The sequence below is a fragment of the Pomacea canaliculata genome, linkage group LG5, assembly GCF_003073045.1.
Source record: "Pomacea canaliculata isolate SZHN2017 linkage group LG5, ASM307304v1, whole genome shotgun sequence".
Lineage (NCBI taxonomy): Eukaryota > Metazoa > Mollusca > Gastropoda > Architaenioglossa > Ampullariidae > Pomacea > Pomacea canaliculata.
This window is the reverse complement of record NC_037594.1, coordinates 1,749,114-1,773,406: the sequence shown is the minus strand read 5'-3', so window position 1 is coordinate 1,773,406 and position 24,293 is coordinate 1,749,114. Positions and strand designations below refer to the sequence as shown.

Genomic DNA, 24,293 nt, shown 5'->3' with positions numbered 1-24,293 from the left:
TCTTGTATTGTTACTGATGCTGTACTGACCATCACTACTAACACCATCACCAACTACTGCTGCTGTTGGAGGTTTTGTAGTACGATGGTTGCTGCGCTCGGCTGTGGAGGAGAAATCGCTTATACAACACTTCCACTTCCACTACCACCACCCATCAAAAACAAATAACTCAACTCCAGCCTACCTGTAGTTTTTCAGCAAAAAGTACCTACCTGATTTATCAGGGGAGATACAAAAAGCAGAAGGTGAGGGTAGAACCCCACCTTCCATGTGCCACATGTTATACGCCTCAGACCCGGAGGACAACTTATTACCGCAGTTAGTCTCGAGACTGTGTATTTTATTTAAATGTTTTTTACATTTCTGACCACCTCTACCTCCACTACTACTAAAGGGACAAAACTGTCAGTGGCGGTGAATTGTGAGGAGCTTCCCCCTTTCAATGGCAATAGATATGCCGTCAAGACTGCAAACAAAACAAAGGCCATAGGACCGTTTGGCTCGCTATTCAAACCCCGGGTAGCCGGCAAGAAGTGAATGTGGTAGTCCTCCTGCACCCGTAGACTTCTCTGCTCACAGTTCAGGGCTCCTGTATGTTGACAGAGGACAGCAGTGTTGTCAACACACCTCCACTTTGTTGGGAGAAATGAATCCACGCCGATTTATGCTCAAGCAAGTGACTAGCTGGCTTAGGACTCAACTGAAAGAGGAAACAACGATTGAAAGAAAGAGGACAGCGAAGCCAAAAGTTTAGGAAATGTTGTCCACGATGAAAGGCTGCCTTCAACAGAGTTTGTATGATTTCGGGTTGTGTGTTTCTGTGTTATTCTGCCGTGAAGCATCTGCACCATGGAAACTGTGCAGACCTGACGACTTGTTTACCCTGGGTATGTGCACCCAGGAACACATTTTATTTTTACACCATGGAGGTACGGTGCAGAGGACTTGACGATCCAGGTTGTCGAAAGTAAGATTGTTTCATGTCCAAGTGGGAACAACTTTTTTTCAGCTTTGACCCAGGAGTTTTGCTGGAGTGGAAAATATTTGCAGTGCTCTTGATTTCGCCTGTGAAGGGCCGTCAGTCAACTGCACTCCACTGGAGTGGCTTCCCTTTATTGGATAACTGGGTTCACTTACACAGCTTGTCTCCAATCTGGAGGAGATTGATTCGACTCTCGACATTATCCCGAGATCAGCTGGCGCTAAATTCCAATTGGAATTCCTTTCTCGCTAAGGACTGACTACAGACACCGGAACAGCTGAATCTGTGCTCATTAAGCAAGCACTACATCGTCTGGCCCTGAGAGTCGCTTTCAATTTCTCTTTCACCTCTGAAAGCTTCCTTATGGCGGTGGCGTCGCCGAGTTTTAATGTTGTTGGCAGTTAACCCGAGCTTGCAGGCACGCGCTGGCCTTTTATGCTGTTCACATGTTCATCTGCTCTCGCTCTCAAGATTATTTCAAGCTACCCCAGAATTCTCCTCGTCACCGCCCGAAATGCACCCGATTCATCAGCACCGTGGCGGCTGCTTGCACCTGGTTGTTTGTATCCGGCGAAAGGGAATGAGACCAGGTGGACACGAGTGTCGTCGAGTCTGACTTTCTAAACGGCTACAAGGGCTCAGCCAGAGAATGTTATTAAAACAGAAGACAGGCCTGGGCCTGGAAAGGGGTCCCGGGGAATCTGTAGGTGACGACTGAAGGATCATCTACCCCCTCACCCATTCCTTTCATCTTCTTCAACAAAAAGTGCTACAAGAACACTTCGTCAAAAAGGAAGAAAGACATCTGGGGCTTTTTTTAACAACAATTTGTGTCCTGTCTGCACATCGCTATTTATGTATTTATTTAACAAGATAGACTCCGCTTTCAAAAGGAGAAAGAAGAGAAAGAGTTGTGTCCTCTTTAATAACAAGCAAAGGAAATTAGAAGGGACACAATTCATTCAAAGAATTTTTTTCACGGGACGCAACAACAAAAGGAAGCACATTTCTCGTGTGAATGTGAAGGCGTTGCTGCATTCTGTTTAATTATTATTTATTAAGCCACAATGGCCGAAAAATTCACGAAGGACACTCCAATGAAAGTGCAGTTTGCATTACCTCCCTTGCCTTCTAGGTCAGTCTCAAGGACGTCGTCAACTTTAACGGAGGGGTCTCCCCCAAAGTGTTCACTTCATATGAAAGAAGCTCAGCGACCTCACGCTGCACACGAGAGGGCGCCACTGTCCCCGAGGCAGCCGGCTGTGACGAGAAGCTTGTCTGAGGTGAACCTGACCTCGCTGCCCAGGGGGAGCAACTTCTGCGCCAGGAAACGGACAGCCGTCAGTCGCGATGGACGAAAGCGCCGCCTGTGGACCGATTCCTCCGCTTCAGTTCATACCTCTTGCCTCCTGGGGGTCGGAAGGCATTGGGGTCACGACCTGCAGACGGCAGAGAAGGACAAGGATGGAGGGAGAGTGGCCTTCGTCTTCGTCGACAGGAATGGGAAGACAAACGGGGCTGCAGGTGCCGCTACTCCTGCTGTAGGTGCCGCAGTCGCAGGAAAAGACAGGCTTCCGCGGCGACACAGCGGCTTCGAGGAACACGAGTCAGAGGGGAAGGGACACGCGGTTGGTCGCTTGTACACACCACGTGACTTGATCTCAGCTTTGGAACGAGCGGTCACGGACGTGGGTCACGCTGACCGCCGTCGCGTCATACCGGCTTCGCGGCAATCGCCCCCGTCCTTGACCTCGACCTCGACCTCTTCGGAAACAAGGGGTTCGCTGGACCTAGGAAAGAGGACATCAGACTTCAGTGACAGTCTTGGTGTCGGTGTTGCTGCTGACGTCCACCACCATTCTGACGCTGGCAAGGAGAACCAGACTCCCCGATCGGACACCGTGGGGAAGCGAGTGCGCTTCTTGGACGTGGATGCGGTCGTGAAAGCTCGTCTCCATCATCTACGTGCCACGACTTCAGCCTACGTCCGCAGACACGCATCGTTACGTGGGGTCAGAGGTCGGCGCAACGATCGGGTGAAGACGTCGTCGGGCTCTGCCGCGCAGAGTGAAGAGGTAGACCAGGATGAAGCGCCACCTGTCTCACGGGTAAGTTGCGGTACCCGTAACATCACAAACATCTTTTTCAAGACCTAGGAATATGTTGGGTGGTAGCATCACTAAGTATGCTAAACCAGATCACTAAGATAATTAATTAATTATGAAAAAGAGTGGGATCAAAACAGAGGAAGAATATTGGATATAACACTGCCACACTTTCCATGTTATCACCTCTACTGCTTGTCATCAAATTAACATTTTTCTCGTGTTTATTATGCTGTAATCATATTACAGAACTAGGGAAAAAAATAGATATATACAGACACTTGAGAGTTGGATATCTGTTCCTATTACAGTTGCAATTTTTATTAATTAAGCCTCGTTCTCGCTTCGTCAGTCTTACCGAGAAGGGGTTTCACTCGCACCTTCTTCGTTCTTGTACCGTGATTTGTGTGCAGATGTACCGGAAGTTCCGGATGGTTGGGCTGATCGTGATGAAGCTGGTGCGCTTGAAAGCCGCCATCGCTGTGAACAGCCAGGATCGCACCGTCCGCTCGGCGGCGGAAATACAGTGGCGCACCCTGTACGGCCAACACGAGGCTGAGAAGCTGGCCTTCAACAAATCTTACTTCTCCAGAGAAAGGGTTTGTCTGAGTGGTCTCTCCTACTTTCATCCGTTAGCCAGATCCTCCCTTTAGAATCGTGTTCGATGAAAGACAAAGATGTGCATGCACAAGCGCGAACACACGTGTTCACATTATACACATGTACATGCAAATACATATACACACGCATGCGCAGACATATACGTGTACATCATGTATCCAAAATACATGTACATAAATACACTCATAAATACACATATTTTGCATGTACATTCATACGTGTACACACACACAAAGAAATTTTACAGACAGACAACGAGCGTGGAACTCGCTAGACATTATTGTTTAGTTATTTACCATTTCCTCACTGGGCCTCAGGCTTCCCAGGATGCCCTTCATGGCTCCCCATAAATTTCTAGCGCCATTCTACTTCGTCATAACCCGGGTGCACTGGAGTCCCGCTAATGGTGGGATTTCCCAGCTGCTGCACCTTCTTTCTATCTCCTCTACCTCGCATACTCGCACTTTTGAAGGTGCGGGCTGTTAATTTCGATTTTTTAAAGTTGTTGTTTACTGTTGGCGGCGATTTCCTGTTTTCAATTTGACGTTTAATTTGTTTGTTAGAGTCCCGCTGGTACAAGGTAAATGAAGCCTGGTCCGGCTGTAAGGGTGTTTCGTCCCTGTTGTAAATTTTGTAATATAAAAATAAATAAATTTAATATTTATATAAAAAATATATTTAATACATATCAGTATTGTTGATGCGTCTAACTGATGCTTCGTGAATGTTATACTTCTGCTCCTTATGTTACGTCTATTACAACACCTCAACTATTATCCTCTCGGCAGCAAGGAATCTCGTCTTTTACCTGTGCAGGTGTCAACAAAGATGCCGAACTGGGCGCTGATGATTTTGTACCTGACTCCGGAGGAGCGCACGGAGCACGACTGCCGCCGCCTGCACGCGCTTTTTCGGGGCATGCGTGGTTTCCTCAAATTCACAGAAAGGATCCAGCTGTCTCTGTGCCGTGCCTTCGAATATGAATGGTAGCTCCCTCTCTCCTCCCCTTCTCTCTCCTGTCCCCGCTCTCGCTTCCTCTCTCTTTCTCCTCCTCTCTCTTCCTCTCTCTCTCGCCTCCCCTTTCTCTCTCTCTTATCTCCTTCTCTCTTCTTCTCTCTTCAAACTATCTCTTCTCTTTTCCTTCATTTTTTTCTTCGTCTTGTGTCTTCTTTTCTCTCTTTAAAACTGTCTTTTGTTCTCTGTATTTTCTTCTCTTCTGCTGTTCTTTCGTTCTGTGTGTGTGTGTGCAGCTATCAAATCGCATTTTCAATTCTGTTTTGCCCATTCTTATTAAAATATTCTATCCTGTTTATAGGGAGTCATTCAGCTCTTGTCACAATAGTGTTTTTCATAACAACATGTATGCATGTTTTGAGTCATTCATCGACAGTTTTCAAGTCACAATGACATGATGAGACAGGACATGAGACGACGAGACTGCATAAACACATAAATAATCTCACTCATAAACAACTTCATGAGCTATACTGCCATCATTCGCCCTGAAAGAACTTCGGTCCAGACACTGGACAGCCCATCCGACAGTCGTCAGAGTTCAAACCTACTTTGTCGTCAGTGTGGGCGAAGGTCGCATAGTTCTACGACGAGGTCACGTGGGCCACAACTTCTACTTCATCTACTCTGGCTCTGTCTTCGTCAATGTGCAGGATATCGACAGCGAGGGCCAGCCCTTCATTAAGACGGAGGCGGTGCTCGGGATGGGGGATTCCTTCGGGGTGAGAAGAACCCTCTTCCTTCCATCCTTCCATGATTCATTCGTTTTGTCTTTTTCTGATCATTACGTCGTTCGTTCGCTCACTGTTTCTTTCGTCCGTCCATCAGTCCAATACTTTACCTCTCAATTCCTAATGAAAGATCTTTCCTAAACATACACCTACAGATACTGATGTATATGGATGGCTGGTTGTCTACCTCCATCTCTCTCTCTCACCGTATTTATGTGTCATGTATGTCAAGTGCTTGGTGCACCACAGACACATCAGTATATGGTGTGGACATGCTCATTAACTAGCCTAATAATATTTATCAAAATTAAATAGACACCATACTCTACAGAAAGTTATAGGGAGCAATCGAAATTGAAATAATTGGATGGACATGGAACAAGCTATATGTTCTATAATCCATGCGTCGACGAAAGCTGAAGTCAGCGCTGAGACTTGCTGGATCACGTGATCAAAGTCACTAGTCCAATAGAAACGTTAACTCATTATTGACTTCATATAAGATATAAATGTCAAAACATGTAACTCTATAACAGATAATTTATTTCTTTTGAATGCAGCATTTCATTCTCTAAAACAGTAGACAGCAGCATTTAGTTTCAGTCAGATTGAGTCAACCTTGTGAGTAAAATAAACATCAGCGCTTGGTCTCCACCACATCCCCAAGTTGGCAGGTGAAGGTCACCGTGATCACGTGATGTTGTAGGAGCTGGCCCTGCTGCAGGACATCCGGCGTACAGCCACCATCTCAGTGCGGGAGACATGTGAGCTGCTGGTGGTGGAAAAGGAAGTCTTCGCCAGGGTGTGTCCACAGATATTTGACCAGGAGCTTGTCGAGAAGCAAGCGTTTGTCAGGTCAGAGCCTCACGTCGAAGAGAACGAAACGGTTCTGTGTGTGTGTGTTTGTGTCTGTCTGTCTGTCTGTCTGTCTGTCTGTCTGTCTGTCTGCATAAACATTTCATCAGCGAAGTGCGGTTTGTGGAAAACTGTGGAGCAGCAGAATACAAAATAAAAAAGGCATATCAGAGTGTTTGGTAATCCTGGTCAAACAACAGTCTCTGTGGATTCTATCTTATGATTCGTCCTAGAATAATAAAATTATTGACCACCAGAAATAATTTAAGAACTTTCTTCTCAATAAATAAAACAGTTGTCTTTTTCTTGCAGTCGGATGCCCTTGTTCTGCAGCACTTGGTGGAGTCCAGACTCAGTCCGTCAGCTGTGTATGGAAGCTCAGATACAAGAGGTGAGCCACTTCCATAGGCTTGTGCTGTCGACAGAAAGTTAGATTATGGTGGGTCCACTGATTTTGTCAAAGCCGCATTTTTAAAAATGATGTAACAGACTTGAAAAATTCTGAAATTTCTGTTACAGTACAAGATCAACAAGATCGTTGTAGAAGACAACTCGAGAGAAGAGTGGTTGTACATCTGCATGGAGGTAAACACTTTAGAGATAGTAGTGTTTAGAGCAGCTTTTGGTAGCTCCTTCCCAATAATTTAAAAATGTCTAAATTCAAATGTAGAAGAAGGAAATATTCTCTACATGATAGCGAAGTTCCACCAAGAGTGCTTTAGTTCTTTCACAGTTTATCTGAAAGAATTTTTTTAAGCTGGTGTCATATCTATGATGGTCTTTGAGGATTGTTTCACCTAAATAGATGTCCGAAGAAAAAAAAAAGAAAGAAGCCAAAAACTTGAAACAAAACGAACTGACAAACAAATAAAGAACAAATAAAAAGGAACTACTAGACAAAAACAGGGATATATTCACTTTATACCAATCTTCAGATGCATTTAAAGACAGCCTGTACTAGCAATGTCATGTGCAGTTGTCACGTCTGCCCCTTTCAGGGTCAATGTCAGGTCATACGGTGTCTCACACTGGGGGCAGAAGAGGATGACCCCCTCCCATGCCCGGAAAGAGAGTCGGTAGTCCTGTCAGAGGAGATTCTGGAACTGCTAATGAAGCCAAAACATTCCGGTATATTACTGGCTCCTTATATATATTACTCGACTGCAAGTATAACACATCCACGATCCAAGAAGGAATAGAGAAGGCAAAAGTAAAGGAATCAAATGCACGTATGTGTGTGTGAGTTTAGAAAGAAGCAACTATTTCACAATGGTCAGATATTAATACCATAACAAGACAACACCAAGAAGTATGCAAAATGTTATAATCTTCCCTGCAGCAAGTTTTTTTTTTCTTCAACCCTTAATTATTTCCTTTTTATCCTGCAAACAAGTAATGCAAGTCTTATGAAGCTTGTTTTTGTTTTTAGAATCGTCAACTATGAGTACAAATGAACAGGACGAAGACAGCAAGGAAAAAATGCTTTCATCGCTGAGGCTGGAGTATGTCAAAACTGGAAAGGTAGGAAATAATTAATGATTCATAATTTTATGACAAGTGAATATGATTGAAAACGTCTTCATTGCTTTTTTCTTTGTAAAAATACAAAAGTCAAGACTTTTGGTAACTCTGAGATGGTTCAATAATTTCAAAGGGAATCTTTGTATGCCTTCATACGGTCCCAAAACAATACATCTATATATACTTATCGTATACAGTGGTACCTCGACATACGAGTTTAATTCGTTCCGTAACCTTGCTCGTATGTCAAATTGCTCGTATCTCAAAGCAATTTTCCCCATTGAAATTCATTGAAATGCCATTAATCCGTTCCAGCTCCCAAAACACCACCTCAGTTGTTTTTGTTAAGTGTTTTTGAATAAGAAAAATGTATTTACAAGAAGAAACATTTATTTATGAATAACAAATACATATTCTATAAAACATATTAAATTCTTCGTTTGTGGAAGTGTGTGGGATCTGCTTCAGCAAATCACCGTAAATCGCTCGTGCCTTCTCACACATGATGCTTTGTGTTAAGGTTCCTCCTTGAAGCTGCTTCTCTGTCACCCACACAGTCAATAGTTTCTCCATCTTTTCATGGAGAGAAGTCCGGAGCTTAGAAATTATTGTAACGCCCTAGCTGGCGTTGTACCCTTTATCAACTCCTGTTTAAGCTCAGAACATATCATTGATGTGCTACACCCGTACATCCTCGCCAAGTCAATTACTCTCACACCTTGCTCATGTTTTTCTCGATTTCGCGCTTTAATTCAATAGACATCATCTTCTTCTTCGGACCCATGGTTACAAAAATAAATGTGATAATGTTTTGTAAATGTACAAAAAGCAAAAAAACGCGAACCCAACTTATCAAAAATGCTTCGAAAACGAGGGAAACAAGCACACAGACTGAGGTCTAGTCTGAGGTGGGAGAAACTGTTAGACGCTGCACACGACACCAACATCCGCTCCTCGTGCTGGGGTCGTGTGCAGCGGTGTAGTGTGCGATTCCTCGTATCTCAAATCTTGCTCTTATCTCGAAGCAAAATATCGCTCGCTCGGCGGCTCGTATCTCAAAACACTCGTATGTCAGGGCACTCGTATGTCGAGGTACCACTGTATATACTTATCGTCAAATAATTTCATATTATCATTATAATAGGAAAATTTATTTGAATTTGTTTCGTGCCGGCGTCCATCCTGGAAATCCGTCGTGTTTCTCGCCTCAGCGACGAAGTATATTCATCGAAGAAGTCGAAGATGAAGAACGACGGAAGGTCAAAGTTGCAACTTCCGGACCAGCGACTTTGACCTCGCTGATTGCACAGCAGCAGAAAGCACGTGACAGTCGCCAGGTGTTTCTACACGTGGACGTGCTGAACTGTGGAGGAGTGTTTGTGAGTTTCACTTAGTATTCACATGATGTTTTGGGGAAGGGGGAGGAGTAACGAAAGGCAAACTATTTGGAACAGATTTGTTTTGTCTTGAGCTAAAAGAAAAGGCAGACATAAATAAATATAACCAGTAGCATGCGTAGATTTAGAAGGGTTTGGACTTCTTATATTTGCTCCACACCCTCAATGTGTATACGGTCTTTTCCAAACAGTCGGAAAATCTCGTTGCACACATCTAAACAAGAAAAGAGGATTCGAAATTCCATTTTTGATATTTTACTATGCTATTTTTTTCAATTTTATTTCTTTATTAAATATTAGGACATGGGATCGCTGATAAAGGCGCCACTGAAGAAGAAAACAAGTAAGCTTCTTCTCGTGAGTTCTGGGGCGCGCATGTTTCGAGTAAAAAAAGCCACCTTCTTCAGGCTTGCCTCCACGGAAGCCATTGAACATACTCGGACACTTCTTAGCCAGCAACGGTGAGTGATAGTGGACGTGGCTGGGGTCCGTGGTACACTGCCATGGCCACACACCTTCGGTGATTGTTTAGCATACCAGAGAGTGAGCAGGACAATGCATAAGCTTTTATATTTCACACATGCGGTTACAGTAAGACATAACCACTTGCACTTGACAGATTGTTCGTTACGTTTGTAAATGGCGTCTAAAAATTGTTATTAGGCCTGTAAAAAAAAAAAGGTTTATTTAAGGAAGCCATTTGTTTCTCTGTGTATTTTCCAGAACGCCATCAGAAGCCGAGCTCTTGGATTCCTACAAACAGAAGATGTCGTGGGATGAGTACAAATCAGGCGTCGTGCATGAGGTCATCTTGTCACGTGATCTTCGCCTTGCTCCTCAGTTTCGAAGCAACCATAGTAAACCACACACCTCTCTCGAGACAAATTCAAAACGGGAGCAGAAAAGAGCGTCAAGTCGCTTGATTACCGCCCTACATCACTTCACAGACGTGGAGAGACGAAATGAACTGGCCAGACAGAGCTTTTCAGTTGACGACACAAGCGACAACAGCGGGCTCGCTACGACGGACGGCGAACGTAGAAAAATATTCCCTGTTGAAGAAGTCGATGAAGAAACAGAGCAGTCTGACGATGAAACAGAAGGTTTTAGCACTGCAGTCCAAACCCGCAAATCTTCCATTGTAGCAGATGACAACCGTTCTCCTCGTCCTGTAGCCACGCGACGCCCGAGTACCGTCGTTGTGCGCAGACGATCGTCACTAGGCAACGGCGGTCAACCAATCATTTCCTCCGAATCGTCGTCTGTCGCCATTCGCCAGCAGCCATTGCGTCCCGAAGGTCAGCTGCTACCACCAACTCTTGTCGTGGTGGAAGAATGAAGCATGAAGAAGCAAAATTCTCAGTGACAAATACAAGAACCAGGAACCCAAACGAATCTGGCAGCAGCTTGATGATTTAGCTTGTATGTTCGCAGATTGTATAATCATAATGGCTGCGTCATTCCTGGAGTCCCTCCTATCCACTGCATTATAGATCTCAAGATAAATACAACCCATTCCATACAACGAAGGTCGTTATCTATTACACATTAACCACGGTACCATCGTCTCCCGGGTAATCTGCCCGCAAGCTCTTCTAGCTGTGATTTTAATATCAAATTTCGATCTACTGCTTCGTCTGAGTTAAAATGAGTAATTGCCATGCATGACGAAATAGTAAAACACCTGTACTCTTGCGCCTAATGTTCCTTTGATGGCCCTTCAAAACTTGTTGCGATTAACAGCTCATTTTGGGCAATTAAAGGGATTGGGATGGAAGGGGCTAAGCGAATCAACGGCAGATGAACAGTACCAAGTTTTTCTGTGTATCCGCTCAGTCTACTAACTGTGGAACAGAGCAAACCACGAACTTGTATACATGGGCGTAATCAAACGGCTCTGGGAGTGGGATTTGCGTTACAGGAGAAAAGCATGCCGCTTGGAGGAAATTTTTTAAAGTTACCACAAAAGCTTGCTCCCCTCTCCTCTCTCTCTCATCAGTACACTCTCAAATTATTATTATATAGTGAACTTGTATAGCGGGTCTATTGACAGACTCATGGCGCTTTATGAAAAAAAAAAATTATAAAGTTGTCCAAGTTAGAGCAGCACGTGTACATGGCAATAGGTACTGCATAGCAGATTTTTTTCTTTCGTTATAGGAACCACCACAAACTTCAAAAAAATAAACATACTCTGGAGTAACAACCAACCAAACTAAGTCAATTATTAGAATTATAGACAAAAGAAAATATTCCTTCAAAATTTGGTGATCGGACAGTGTGGATTTGCATTAACAATAATAATCGATAATAAAACAGTAGAACAAGGAGCTATCAACATTGAACAAATTGTAGTCTGGCTTAGATCTACAATTTTTTTTATAATGTAACAGTTCTCTTATTTTTTAAAGACTGTACTAAAATATGTTTGAGAAAATTTATGATAAATATTGTGTATATAGATAGATGTGATCTCAATGTTGTGTTGGATAAATCTAATAACAAAGGCAAGTGTGTGTGTGTGTGATCTGAGAATGAGTAAATATACACCACATCCACCTCTCAGCATCTATGGCAAGGGGAATGTGCTGACCATTGTGGTAAATATTCCAACATTTGTACTTTCAATAGCAGAGAAGACTCTTTTAGCATCAAATGCAGATAACACTCATGTTGCACATTCTTGTCCATTGCTTGAAAAATAAAGCATCCTTATTTGTTGGACAGATTGATCTGCCACAATGTTTTCTTGATATTTTAAATGGTGTTTCTGGAAAAGGCCCACTACAAGGATGAAGAGACTGGCTTGGAGGTCTCTTGGATTCTTTGCTGTAGAAGAGCCCATGCTTTGGCGATCTGGAGACAAAACAGTCCTATTACTGCTCAACCACATCTGCATCATGCATCTAAGTGTAATTCTCTATGTCCTACCCCTCCTTCATATATCATAATCTGGAGAGACATAAAATCATTTATTTGTTCTTGTTGAAAAAGTGCTCATCTCTAATGAGTGGAGTTAGTGACCTTTAGTGACATGCTGCTTCTATTTCACACCAAATCAAACTGTACAGAGATCTACATGATGCATAATAAAAGACCCTCAAGATTGTCATCTTCAGTTTACCCAGATATTATTAACTCTGTGGAGGTGCCATGGTTACCCTTGAAGTATTGATGGTTTTTACTACCTTGTCATTCAAATCTTTCTGCCATGTTACTAATGTGAAATAAAACGTAAATCACCTCACATACTCTTAAAATATGAAACATAGAACAGAAGTGAAAACAAACAAAACAGGAAGTTGTCATAAATATACCTGCTGCCTGGTGTACTCATATTCCCAAAGAGGGCAAATCACAACATTTGACTTAGCGATTCTTTCGCTGTTAGACAACTGGCTATCAATCCGTTGAGCAGCCTCTGCCTCTGAAAGTTGGTTCCTTGTACAGATGCGTTTGATTGCCTTATTGAGGGATACAAGGAAAAGAACATAAAAAAGTAGAAAAATGTGAAGGTATAAACAGTACTGAGTGTGTCAGCCTCTGCACATTTGGATAAGTATTCCACTCAGTTCTAATGGACAGCACTAATGTTTGTACAATAAATGTATAAATTAACTAGAGAGGATATAAAGTTAACATATAATCAATATGTCAAAATTATATGTGCTTCTCAGAAAATGTCTCTATTAAATCAAAATGATGGTCAGATGTTACTTTAAAAAGCCCCACAAAAAATGACAGCACATTAAACACTGGGATAAAATGACTATACTAGACAGACTGAAAACAATGAGTGTTAAAATGTATTGAAATGGTTAAAAAGAATCTTACAAGATTAATGAGACATAAAACACTCCTCAACGTAGTCACAGAGGCCCTACCTCTTCCTTAGGAACAAATGTTGTCCACACTTCGTGGACCTGTTTATCCCATCCTGCCTCCAGAAGCACAGCTGCCTCCACCACCACAATGTTGTATCCATCTGAGATGTTTGAAACACCATCCATAAAGCTATTAGTGAATGTCCATGGAAATAAATTTATAATCAAGTCACAGTCTGCTCACAGTGTTGATCTTTCATCAGGGATAGATCACTCTTGCAAACTGGTACTGTACAACACATTTCTTTCCATTAACAGACATGCTGGAAACAATTTATTGATTTAATAATCAAAAGGATATTAACCAAGATTTTCCTGTTAAATATACTATAAGTAATAGAGCAAGAGAGTTCATCTTTCTGAGTTACAGAGTCCTCAGAGGAAAGAAAAAATCATATATATATATAATGAGAATGAGGACTGTGTGGAATTGAAAAAAGAATTGTTGCAGATCCTGTTATAATTGTACATAACAGTGTTCAATGGCTTTATGTTTATCAAGTACCTGAAGCAAGTTGCTCTATTTCCTTTTCAACTAATTTCTGGATCTCTGGCCAAACAATCTTGTTCAGCATGTCCATTTTTGACTGCAAACAGACTCACTTTAAAATGTTTGTTTTTGAGCCTGAAGTACAACCAAACAAGAAAGAAATTTTTCAAAGACAGTCACAGGAATTAGAAGGGATATTTCTGCAGACTATACAGGATGATATTATAATACATAATAAAAATTATAACATCAACCAAATTTCATAAAACAAACTAAAACTTCTTACAGTGCAACAGCTGAAGAAAATGAATATAACTGCAGCACATATACTGAGATGAACATGCTTTAACTAAACAGTTTGTAATCATGTGCATTTAGAATGAAAGCTCAATTTAAAAAAATTACTTTGTCTGAGAAAACAATGGCACCCAATTTTTTTCTGTCGATGTCCCCTTTCTCCGTAACCAGCTCTTGGCCAAATGTTTTAACGATAGTTCTGAAGGCCTCCATCCCAGGCTCATAAGCCTTGTGCCCTGTCACATTTTAAAAAAGCATTTTATATAAAATCCAGACAAAGTAAAGTATATACATTACTGATATTCTGGTGTGGTCTGTAAAAATCAAGAATATAATCTTTTAATTCTGTTCCAAACATGCATTCTGTTATAGAATAAATTGCTAAACAAATACGCCGTCTGCTGCTAACAATACCTTGCCCCACGTCTCTCTATTTCAAAATGAAAAGCAAAGCAAACAGCAAAAAAAAAAGGTATTCTGAAAAACTAACCTGGTTTGCTTTATGAAAAAAATAAAACCCTTTTCTTGTACCTACTCAAACTTGCACACAAAGAACATACCTAGATGGTCACAGTTAATAACAGCAGCTCCAAGCTTTGCAAGTTCTTTGCAGGCATTAGACTTGCCACTAGCAATTCCACCAGTCAGTCCAAGTCTGTAAGGTCTGCTAGGTAGGTGTGGTTGACTCTTAGAACAATGAATAAGTTATTCAAAAATACATAAATGCATTATAATTGCTGAATCTTAACTGCCATACACAGATTTAGACAGGTCGACAGAAGCTCAAAACAAATATTAAAGCTGAAGGAAAAATAGACTTATGATAATATTTTTCATAGAGTATGTACATAGCTACTAAGATTTTGATGCATTCATGTCTCTCTCACAGTTGCAGTTGCTATAATAATAAATCAAAGGGGCACAACTCACTGTAACAGGTTTTAGCAGCTCACCAAGAAGTCGCCTCCTCTGAGAAGATGAGCTAACTTTGTCTTCCTCTTCAGGCGCATGACAGGTGTCCTGCACTAAATCTACAATGACAATCTCCAATGGCTTCATGCCCTGGAAACAAAATATCACTCACAACTCTATTCATTTATGTCTGGCAGTCTCCATTTGGGTGCTGATCTTTCTATCTTGTTTATCTGCCTAACAAGCCATCATTTACATCACAGCTCTACATATATATAATCTTCAATCTGTTAACACTACAGCCTACTTCCCTGGAGATTGAAATAAATGTTCAAAGGATAAGCATTCAAATGGGAACATGAAGCATAGGCACAGTGCTACCAGTTAGAATGAACAATCCAAAAGTTTTCTACAATAATAATAATTAAACTTTATATAGTGTATTTCCTCACACAGCTCAATGCACTTTGCAAGAGACAAATCATATAATGCTGTATGACAGAGACATGCATCACAATCGGCTTTAACTAGGGTTACACTGTATGAACGTGAGGTATGCTACAGAAACAATACATACTATAAAGCACTTATACCGATATATATATATGTCTGTTACCTTTTTAACTCGCTCAGCATTTATCATATCTCCTCCTTTGATAGTTTCTTGACTCACAACCAAGCATTCAAAATCTGGATACACTGTAGTAGGGCCATAGATATCTTCTATGGCAACAGTCTTTATGTTGAGAGAGGGTTTAATGTCATGAACAAAATGTGACACAGAAGACATTCGACTCTCTACCGGCTCAATCAGCTCCTTCAGAATCTTTGCTGTACAACAAAAGCAATTAAAAAAATCATAATAATCTAAAAACATTTAAAGACAAACACTTTTATTATGCACAAAAAATCCACAAATTTATCATCTAGACAACAAAATGATTCAATCTGAGAAAGTTCCAGAAAAAGTACCAGAATCTTCTGGGGTAGTAACAAAAACGTTAAAAAAAACTGCTGTGGAAGAGGGACTAAAGACAACCCCACGAAAAAACAGCCATTTCTAAAACCTGTTTTATCTGTAATCTTATAGCTGCTGAGGCAACAAGCTGTCAATTCCCACAGTAGTATCAGATAGTAGTATAGGCAGATAGTATCAAAAAGTTTATGATTCATCATCTCAGAGACCAAACTAAAGTCTTTAAAATAGTGCCATCTCAAACCTCATCCAAATGTACAGTTATTAGACATGAAAATTATTACAACTATTTATAAATCAGATTAATGTTTCCTGATAGTGTACATCTTAACTTTTTCTTATAAATAATTACAAATTATTAAAATAAATTATCTTAAAAATAAGATGAAAATAATGACTCACATTTAATCATGTCCTTGTTTGTCACCCCAACAGTCAGTTTCTGCTCACACAGCAAGCTACTTGTGCTCAGCAAAACTTTATGGCCATTATGAAGACGATCAAATGTTCCCCCAAGAACAACATTTTTGTAAGTTTTCAGCACAGTTTGTGTCTCATCATCAGGCAAACATTTCCTATGCTCCTGCTCACTACCTAAAATAGGGCGAAATTGTAATGATGAGGTTTCTGCTTTGCCAAGGTGAAATGCCTGCTCCAAAAGGTTCAGTACTGAATCTCTGTTAGATGTCCAATACTCTTGCAACCATTCAGCATCTGAAATAAGCACATTTAATGACTTGCTCAGACTCTGAGATGTCTGCCAAGAATTTATGCAACTGTTGTTGGAAAAATGAGACAGAAGAATTCTTACATCCAATGTTTGGCATAACGAAGAACTGTGAAAATACACATCACTGATAAAAGACTTCATTTCTGTTGTACATGGCAGGGAGGAATAAAAAGCACTTGATACAGGAAGGCCTTCAATGTTTCTCAGAGATGGTTGAAGGTGAATGTATACAGTATCTGACACAATGGCGGCTAGGGACTTGAGCAGATGTGGAATTTGAATTCTCAAAGTTGACATGGGCTGTGTGAGAACTACTAATCCATTGGGGAACATGGCTGGAGATTAGCTGATCATAAACTGGGGACAAACACATTTATATATTAAATATAAAAAAAGATACATGGTAAATGCTCACATGCATGAAAAGAAGTGCACACACACACACACACACACACAAACTGTAGGACCAGGACAATGATGTCCATTATAAAGCTTTTGTTAACTATAATATCGACCAATTAATGACTGTCACATTTCACACCTACATAGGTGAAACCCATATCACTACAAAAAAAGAGTTCTATGAGCATTGCAAATCCTTTTACATTTTAAAATCAAATAAAAATTGGGTTTAGAAAAAAATATGATTTTTGTGAATATTTAAGTTTGGATATATTAAAAACTAAAGGCTTCCAAAATATTTAACACAAACTCATACCAAATAAAACAAATAACATTTGCAAATAAAAACATACCGAATCATGAAACAACACTCTCCCACATAAAAGAATAAACAATTGCTTATAATTCAAGGTGTATTTGCATTTGCTGGAGTGAAAAGTAAAGCCAAGGTAAAGAGATTTTGGACAAAAAATACCAATTATAGGCTGTTAAAAAACACCAGTTTCTAATGTCAATACAATTTTACTACACTGAGGAAATTATAATGAAGTTTAATTGTATGTTTTATATCAAGTGAAATATGCAAAACTTGCGAAAAATATTTTCTTCATATGTATTAATGAAAACCCTCCCACCTTTCTGGCTTTTAGAATAATTCAATTTTGAGAGACGACTATCGCAACGCCTCGCTCAAGCACATCTGCTACGTTTAAACGTTTTTATTGTCACTTCTTGGAGTTAAATTCAGAAAATCACAACGATCGCCACTTTTTTAGGGGCAAGCTTCTTCTTGACATAAATGAATTAATGCATAATTATTGGAGGTTCTAGTAATACTACTTACTAGCTGTATATCGCTGCGACAGGAGTGTGTACAGTGATCGACTAAAAATGTTTCTATGAATTATGCAGAAAAAGCATTATAGAACATAATTTATCAAAAAGTAGTTATTTTTTAACTTTATTTTCAAGTTAATAGCGTTGGTGTTTTATTCGGCTGACAATCTGCACTTACCGAAGATCTCAAGAGGACAAAGTCTTTTCGATCCGCACAAGTGCGTTAGTTCTTAAATGGTCACAGATCTGAATATTGCACAATTTAAGCTCGCTAGCTTCACTTCACCTGGGGAGCAAACACTACGTTGGCTGCTACGGAATCGAAATCTCTAGAGATGTTTGATGCAAATAGATATTTCATTCATACATAAACTTTCTTATTTATTTGTAGATCATAATATAAACGTAAAAACATAGCTCTGCATTCGAAATTAAGGGTGATCCACTTACTGAAGTAGTCAAATCTATTTTTTTAAAAAAATACTATTTCTAAGAAACTCTGGTGAAATGGAAGAGGATGAAATTCGTACAGACCAAGGCTGCCAGAAACTGCTGTCTGAGAACTGTGAAGTGAAATCCGTCGACGATGAAGTACATAAAAACGAGAGAGACTTGCCAACAAACAATGAGAAATCTAATTCAAACGCGAAAACTGAAAACAAAACATCTCTAGGAACTGAAAGAGCCGATGACAGCGATAATGACTATCATTCAGCGTCCGATGGCGAATGTGAGAAGGCTGAAGAAGACGATGAGAAGAAAGAAATTGTTGATGACGAAGACTATAGAAGAAAGATGGAAGATACACTAACTGAAGAAGAAAAACAGGTGAGTATGATTTTCGCTAATAGAGTAAGGGCAAACTTATAAAGGAAGCAAATCCAATTATCTAAATTATGTTTTATGATCTTAAGATTTACTACTTGTCATTCCCACGTTCTCTGTAAGTTTACAGGCGCCCACCACATTTTAAACACGTAGAAACTGAGTTCTGTGCATCACATAACTAGTTTGTCTTGTAAGCTACTCGAGCAAAGCATAGCTGATTTGGCAAGCAACTTTTGTTGCAGTTTGTTAATTCGATTCAGAACAGCAGATGAAAGTTTCTATGGGATCTGAGATGTAAAGGAGAGTAGTGGTGAGTGTTGTTGACTGCAGAGCAAGTTGCTGATTTGAGGTTCACCTTGAAAACTCCCTATGCATGAGTTCCTGATTTAGTGGGTTAGGCTCCACTGAATGCTGTGCTCTGGAATGTAGTCATGGCTGTTAGTTTAACCCTTTAACTACTCAGTCTTTTATTTCATTTTATGTTCCATCCACATTGACATAGCAATAACTAAGCTTAACTTGTTCACTTAGAAGACAACTGTTAAAACTCAAGATGTGCAGGCTAACATAAAGCAAGTTAATAGTTTTATTGTTACCACCAATGCATTAAACCCTAGGTATTTCTTGGGCTCAGAATTTTATGTGAAAATTATTCTCCCTGAGTGTTATATCTATACCAGTGAAGTTAAATAAGAGCTAATTGAGGCTTACTAATAATAATGAGTACTTACCACGACAAAGATAGATTGCAATCTCTTCGTAGACTAATAGTGATAAACAAAAGATAGCTGATGTCAGGGCTGAACAACTCACTTTGTCAGGATCATAAGAACTTTAACTAGCACAGCTGTGATACAAGTGAAAACTGCCAGTTCTGCTTCAGTGTTAGAGCTGTGAAAGGAAACTAACTGTATCTGATTAATCTCACCATGATAGTTTATGAGCACTGTCTCATGGTCTCCCAACAATGTACTTTATCAGCCACTCTTTCATGTTTTGTAACCATTGACCCCTAAACAGGGATACCCTGTTTGTAAATCAATATGAAACAAAAGGGTCCTTATCCAAAAAAAGATGGTCTCTCTTCTGGGTCATTGGGTCACCTAAGAAGATCCAGACAGCCTAGCTGCTGAAAAATCGATTGGTTTGCAAGAACTACAAAGCCAGTGCTGTTATTCTCTTTGCTCGAGTTCAGGAATAATGGAGGTGGTAGGTAGGAAAGTATTAGAACTGTTACTAAGGCAGTAATGACAAGACCAAACAATTCAGAACCAGAAAGGTGTGAATATTCATGCAGGACTAGATTAGATAAAGTGAGTGTGTTTTCAACAGATCCTTAACTTAAAAATAAAGATATGATTTAAAGGTGATAGCAGTTAATTTCCATTTACTCTAATAGACTAAAGAAAAACTTATGTTTACAGAAGCGAAAAGAAGATGCACAGCAGCTTAAGGAGGAAGGCAACCAGTTTTTTCGCAAATGTGAATACAAGGAAGCTATTAGTTGTTATAGCAGAGCTCTGGATATCTGCCCCCTGGTGTATCAGAAAGAACGAGCTGTCATGTTCTCAAATCGTGCAGCTTGCTACATGAAGGAGGTGAGTCTGCCTCGCCTTCTCCATTTTCATTTAACTTTTGCATCTCATCATAGACTTCATAGAGCCTGTTTAATCAGAAACAGCTGTTGAATATGCAATGCTATTGTGACAATTTATGTCCCCATGTCTGAATTTGCAAGCCAGTGAAAAATTGGATATTGTGTCTAATTAGGACAACTCCTATTGGATAAACAGAATATCCATAGACCATAGCCACTGTAAGAGTTTATAGTGACATTCACTAATTTATTTTAATAAAAACTGTTTTGACTGGCATGATTGAGTTGGCAGAGTTCTTTAGAATGCTTGTTGTGCACTTCATTTTATACCCTGTCTTGTCATTGAAGATGGAGAGCCTGCATATTTTTCTGGCACTTCTGTGGTGATAGTGGTGGGTTTTTATTTCTAACATAATTTATTTTTGTTAAAAAAACAACTAACCAAATAATGTGCACCTATGCAGGAAAACTTTTCTGAGGCAATCACTGACTGCACTCATGCCATAGATCTTCACCCGCACTACTTGAAAGCCATTCTAAGGCGAGCAGAGCTGTACCAGAAGAGCGACAAGCTTGATGATGCACTCAAAGATCACCAGAGAGTAGTGGAGCTAGATCCTGGGCAGCATGCTTCTCGTGAAGCATGCATGGTATGTAAAGCTTGTTGTCAACTATTGTACAAGTTTTTAATCTTCAATCTTCTAGATAATTTTGCTCGTTTTTTAGCAGCATAAATTCATGGGCAGAAAAAGACAGCTTATCTTTATTTGTGATATGTTGCAGCGACTGACTGAAGAAATCAATGTCAGAAATGAGAAGCTGAAAGAAGAAATGATAGGTAAGACAAGGTGTATGACAACACATTATTATTACCGCATACCAGCATACTATTATTATTTTCTGCAATATATAGACCAACACAATTAAATTTTAAATGCTTTTGTAGAGCAGGGGTGGGGAGCCATTTTACTGCCATGAGCCATTTGGATATTAATAACATCATTCGTGGGGAATACAAAATTATCAACTTAAAAATTAGCCGACCATATTTGGTCAAGCCAGTTTTAAAAATTTTTGCAATATGTACACTCCCAGCCTGCCTGGCACTGTCTTCTATGTCACTGCAGTACTGGTTGACAGGCCATGGGCAGCCGATGAGAAGCATATTCATCTGTTTTCAGAAGTAGTTTTATTGGGAGGGGGGGGGGGGCAGCAAAGTTTAGGGATTCAAGATGCAAATGGTACTGATGTGGTGATCACCTCGCAGCAGATGTTTTTAGTAGGAGATGGCATCACATCTCATAAGCAGTGTCTGCTGATGCTCTTTTGTTAACAATAATAAACTATGATTTATATAGCCCATACTCATGCTTGTAAAGAGTGTGCTCTTAGCACTTGAGACATGGACAACATATGGACGGAAGGATAAGCAACAGTACTGATCACTAATAGAAGACAGATCTAGAAAAAGCAAAGAGGAATTGGGTAACAAGGTGTCATGATTTTGCAGAGAAAGATGAGTAGGGAAGTAGCCAATAGACAAAAAAACCCAAAAAACAGAAAGGTGGGGGTTGACAATGGACTAGCTTTGTGTGGACTGTTGTTAGAAGTAATGCTCAAAGAAGAGGTATGATTTCAGTGCAAACAAAAGCATGAACATTGTGCCATATCCTTGATCTTTATGACTGGAAGCTCAGTATCTAAAACTGGCACTAATGTACATGGGCAAGGACAAACTATCCAGCTCTTGAGGAGGGAGGGGACCAAGAGCATGGTTACACCAATCTGTTAGATCTGTCATGTCACAGAACTTGCCAAGCTCATATTTTCCTTTCCTTCTCCTAACCTCTGTAACTAATCCAGAAAACTTGTTTGCTTAACAGGGAAACTGAAGGAACTGGGAAACATGGTTTTGAGACCTTTTGGACTTTCCACCAACAATTTTCAGATGCAAAAAGATCCAAACACTGGTTCCTACTCTGTGCAATTTCTCCAGAACCCTCCTACGAATGGGAAGTGATACTTGCAATGGGTACAAAATCAGAGCAGTGCTGAGATGGAGAGCTTGAACTGCTGCATAAATAATAGACTGGTTTTATACTTTGTTTGGCTGGCTGATTTGTACATACTTTGAGGAGGTTAGTCTGGTCTTTTTCTGACAAAAATTAGGGGAAAGCTTTATGATTATAGTGTAATACACTGGGTGAATGAATCATTGAATGGAAAGGCTAATGTGCCAATAAACAAGTGCTTGACTTCATTTACTAAGTATTGCTGCTGTTTCATGAACAGGATGCGTGTTGACCAAGTTAGTTGCTGGAGACAGAGTATTTTTAACTTTGGGTGATGTTTTATACATGGGTGGGCACAAAGATCTTTAAAAGCATAAGCGAACAAAAATAGTTTATAGTGTTAAATTTTATTTACAGAATATATCACTACATACAATATGTAAAATACATTTTATAAGAAGAGTAAACAAAAATCCATTTTCTGCAGTTCAGTTCGTCCTAAGGAAATCAAACTAATCATCCTAAAACAAAAGCATTGACAGTAATTCCTGAAAAATAAAACCAACCAACTTATGCTATTATTTTCCTAAGGATGAAGAAGTTGATTCATTCCAGTCCACTTTAATAAGAAAACCACATCAGGATAGCTGAGCTAGAAGCTTGAAGTCAGAACTGAAAGAGTCAGCATTTTAAAAAATAAACTGCTGTAGAAAGACTTATGAGTTAATATTGAGTTCCAAGTGATAATTAAAAGTTGTTTCTGACAGTAGAACGCGTAAATGCTATTCAAAACACATCCAAGATCATCTATAATAAAACTGGCCAAGGATACACTAAAAATAAACGGAACAGCAATGCTGCGTGGGTGATAGCACATCAAGGTGAAATGCAAGGAAACAAAATTATGAAACAAATCACATTCTTGGTTTGTTATCGTAAGAAAAAAGAGGCTGAGCACCTCACCTTGCACACAATGCCTAGAAATTATGTACAGGAATGTGACTACATCATACACAATCTTACATATCTGCTGCAAGAAAAGTGAAGCTTTAAAGTGGCTTTGCATCTGCTTCCTTTTGTTCTGTTAACGCCCGAGCCTGATGTACGTGTACTGTAAAGCTCACACCCTGTAAGTACAGAAATATAAAGAAGTTTGGTTAATTTAACATGAATTCTAGTATGTGATGCATCTCTACTGAACAAAGAAGATCAGTTACACAAATATTCTACAACCATTGAACATCATGCAGTCAAAAATAATGTTCAAAATTATCAGCACATGTCTTAAAAAAGTTTGACTCCATTGCACAATAATTTCAAGTATTTTCAAAAAATATGACATGAAGACATCAATCCATCATAAAAACAGCACCTGCAGATCCATAGGAAATTATTTATATTCAATAACACTTCCAAAATTTATTTTTGAACAAAGTGTTACACCAGAAGTCTAATCACTACAATGTGTAGTCCTGTAGATGGGGGCTTCTGATGCTCACACACCATGTAGAAATGAATTAACATAAATCATGCTGGTGAACTACTTAAGTGTATGAAATAGGTACTAACGTGGTGAAAAATGTCATAACAGGAGCTCTTGTAAAACCATCTGTTTAAATCTTCAAATAACATTGTACTAGTGTATGAATGCTTACGGAGACCCACACTTGAACACCTGCAATACTCACTTGACATTCTGCTGCTCTTATAAATCCAGAATTTGCAGTCACTGTGACTGCATGTAATGTGTCACCTGTGCCAAAGATTACCTGTATCCAAAATAAAAACTTCGATCAAGATGTACCGTAAAAAAATATAATGTGGAGTTCAAACGAATATGGTAAATTAGAATACATTTATATCTTTAGCAAAAATGAACAGATGTTTAAGATACATTCAACTCGATTGTGAAACTCTGATGAATGGACAAGGGGTATTTGTTTTTAATTTAAGCTTTTAGCTCTAATGTTTTGTGAAGATTTGACTTAACTGTAGAATGATGGTGGGTCTTGCATTATCTCAACTTGTAGTATGTATACTCTGTTTTACGTAGGCCACATAAAATAGCTTTTAATTTTTCAGTTTCATGTTTTTTACTCAAA

The 24,293-nt window shown here is 39.7% G+C and overlaps 4 protein-coding genes across 7 annotated transcripts in view; 2 read left to right on the top strand and 2 right to left on the bottom strand.

Annotated features, from left to right (window-relative positions):
• The first annotated feature begins 429 nt into the window (after window positions 1-429).
• On the top strand, window positions 430-11,691 carry LOC112565366. Its single transcript, XM_025240782.1, has 12 exons — window positions 430-3,090; window positions 3,501-3,686; window positions 4,525-4,694; window positions 5,285-5,444; window positions 6,160-6,308; window positions 6,621-6,699; window positions 6,828-6,893; window positions 7,307-7,436; window positions 7,738-7,829; window positions 9,041-9,208; window positions 9,527-9,687; window positions 9,950-11,691. Exons 1-12 carry the CDS (start codon window positions 2,050-2,052, stop codon window positions 10,563-10,565), a joined length of 3,018 nt encoding a protein of 1,005 aa, XP_025096567.1. The 5' UTR covers window positions 430-2,049; the 3' UTR covers window positions 10,566-11,691.
• LOC112565370 (bifunctional coenzyme A synthase-like) lies at window positions 11,273-17,991 on the bottom strand. 3 transcript variants are annotated; one of them, XM_025240789.1, is made up of 10 exons: window positions 17,933-17,991; window positions 16,188-16,872; window positions 15,426-15,640; window positions 14,828-14,959; window positions 14,458-14,584; window positions 14,006-14,133; window positions 13,616-13,697; window positions 13,111-13,211; window positions 12,544-12,690; window positions 11,273-12,082 (listed from the first exon to the last, which is right to left on the bottom strand). In XM_025240789.1, exons 2-10 carry the CDS (start codon window positions 16,846-16,848, stop codon window positions 12,011-12,013), a joined length of 1,665 nt encoding a protein of 554 aa, XP_025096574.1. In that variant the 5' UTR covers window positions 16,849-16,872; window positions 17,933-17,991; the 3' UTR covers window positions 11,273-12,010. The 3 variants fall into 3 exon arrangements, with proteins under 3 accessions (XP_025096574.1, XP_025096575.1, XP_025096576.1); XM_025240790.1 differs by lacking the exon at window positions 17,933-17,991 and adding an exon at window positions 17,762-17,914; XM_025240791.1 differs by lacking the exon at window positions 17,933-17,991 and having other exon boundaries at window positions 16,188-16,499; window positions 16,597-16,752.
• A 25-nt stretch (window positions 17,992-18,016) lies between these two features.
• Window positions 18,017-22,439, top strand: LOC112565374 (tetratricopeptide repeat protein 1-like). Its single transcript, XM_025240798.1, has 5 exons — window positions 18,017-18,582; window positions 20,007-20,180; window positions 20,644-20,829; window positions 20,963-21,017; window positions 22,063-22,439. The coding sequence occupies exons 1-5, from the start codon at window positions 18,262-18,264 to the stop codon at window positions 22,197-22,199; spliced, it is 873 nt and encodes a 290-aa protein (XP_025096583.1). The 5' UTR covers window positions 18,017-18,261; the 3' UTR covers window positions 22,200-22,439.
• A 143-nt stretch (window positions 22,440-22,582) lies between these two features.
• The window catches only part of LOC112565369 (UPF0415 protein C7orf25 homolog), a 35,859-nt gene continuing 34,148 nt past the window's right edge, over window positions 22,583-24,293 (bottom strand). For both annotated transcript variants that reach the window (XM_025240786.1, XM_025240787.1), the window contains exons 7-8: window positions 23,880-23,960; window positions 22,583-23,318 (exon numbers count right to left, since the gene is read on the bottom strand). In XM_025240786.1, coding sequence (XP_025096571.1) covers window positions 23,241-23,318; window positions 23,880-23,960 — 159 coding nt within the window. In that variant the 3' untranslated portion in view covers window positions 22,583-23,240. The remainder of the gene's footprint in view (window positions 23,319-23,879; window positions 23,961-24,293) is intronic.

Excerpts from the sequence above, each read along its gene's own strand:
- LOC112565366 (XM_025240782.1), top strand. The coding sequence starts at position 2,050 with ATGGCCGAAAAATTCACGAAGGACACTCCAATGAAAGTGCAGTTTGCA. Across the intron at positions 3,091-3,500 it reads AAGCGCCACCTGTCTCACGG|ATGTACCGGAAGTTCCGGAT; the intron begins GTAAGTTGCGGT and ends ATTTGTGTGCAG. Across the intron at positions 6,309-6,620 it reads GAGAAGCAAGCGTTTGTCAG|TCGGATGCCCTTGTTCTGCA; the intron begins GTCAGAGCCTCA and ends TTTTTCTTGCAG.
- LOC112565374 (XM_025240798.1), top strand. The coding sequence starts at position 18,262 with ATGGAAGAGGATGAAATTCGTACAGACCAAGGCTGCCAGAAACTGCTG. Across the intron at positions 18,583-20,006 it reads TAACTGAAGAAGAAAAACAG|AAGCGAAAAGAAGATGCACA; the intron begins GTGAGTATGATT and ends TTATGTTTACAG. Across the intron at positions 21,018-22,062 it reads GCTGAAAGAAGAAATGATAG|GGAAACTGAAGGAACTGGGA; the intron begins GTAAGACAAGGT and ends TTTGCTTAACAG.
- LOC112565370 (XM_025240789.1), bottom strand. The coding sequence starts at position 16,848 with ATGTTCCCCAATGGATTAGTAGTTCTCACACAGCCCATGTCAACTTTG. Across the intron at positions 14,960-15,425 it reads ATGCTGAGCGAGTTAAAAAG|GGCATGAAGCCATTGGAGAT; the intron begins GTAACAGACATA and ends TTTTGTTTCCAG. Across the intron at positions 13,212-13,615 it reads AATAGAGCAACTTGCTTCAG|ATGGATACAACATTGTGGTG; the intron begins GTACTTGATAAA and ends CAAACATCTCAG.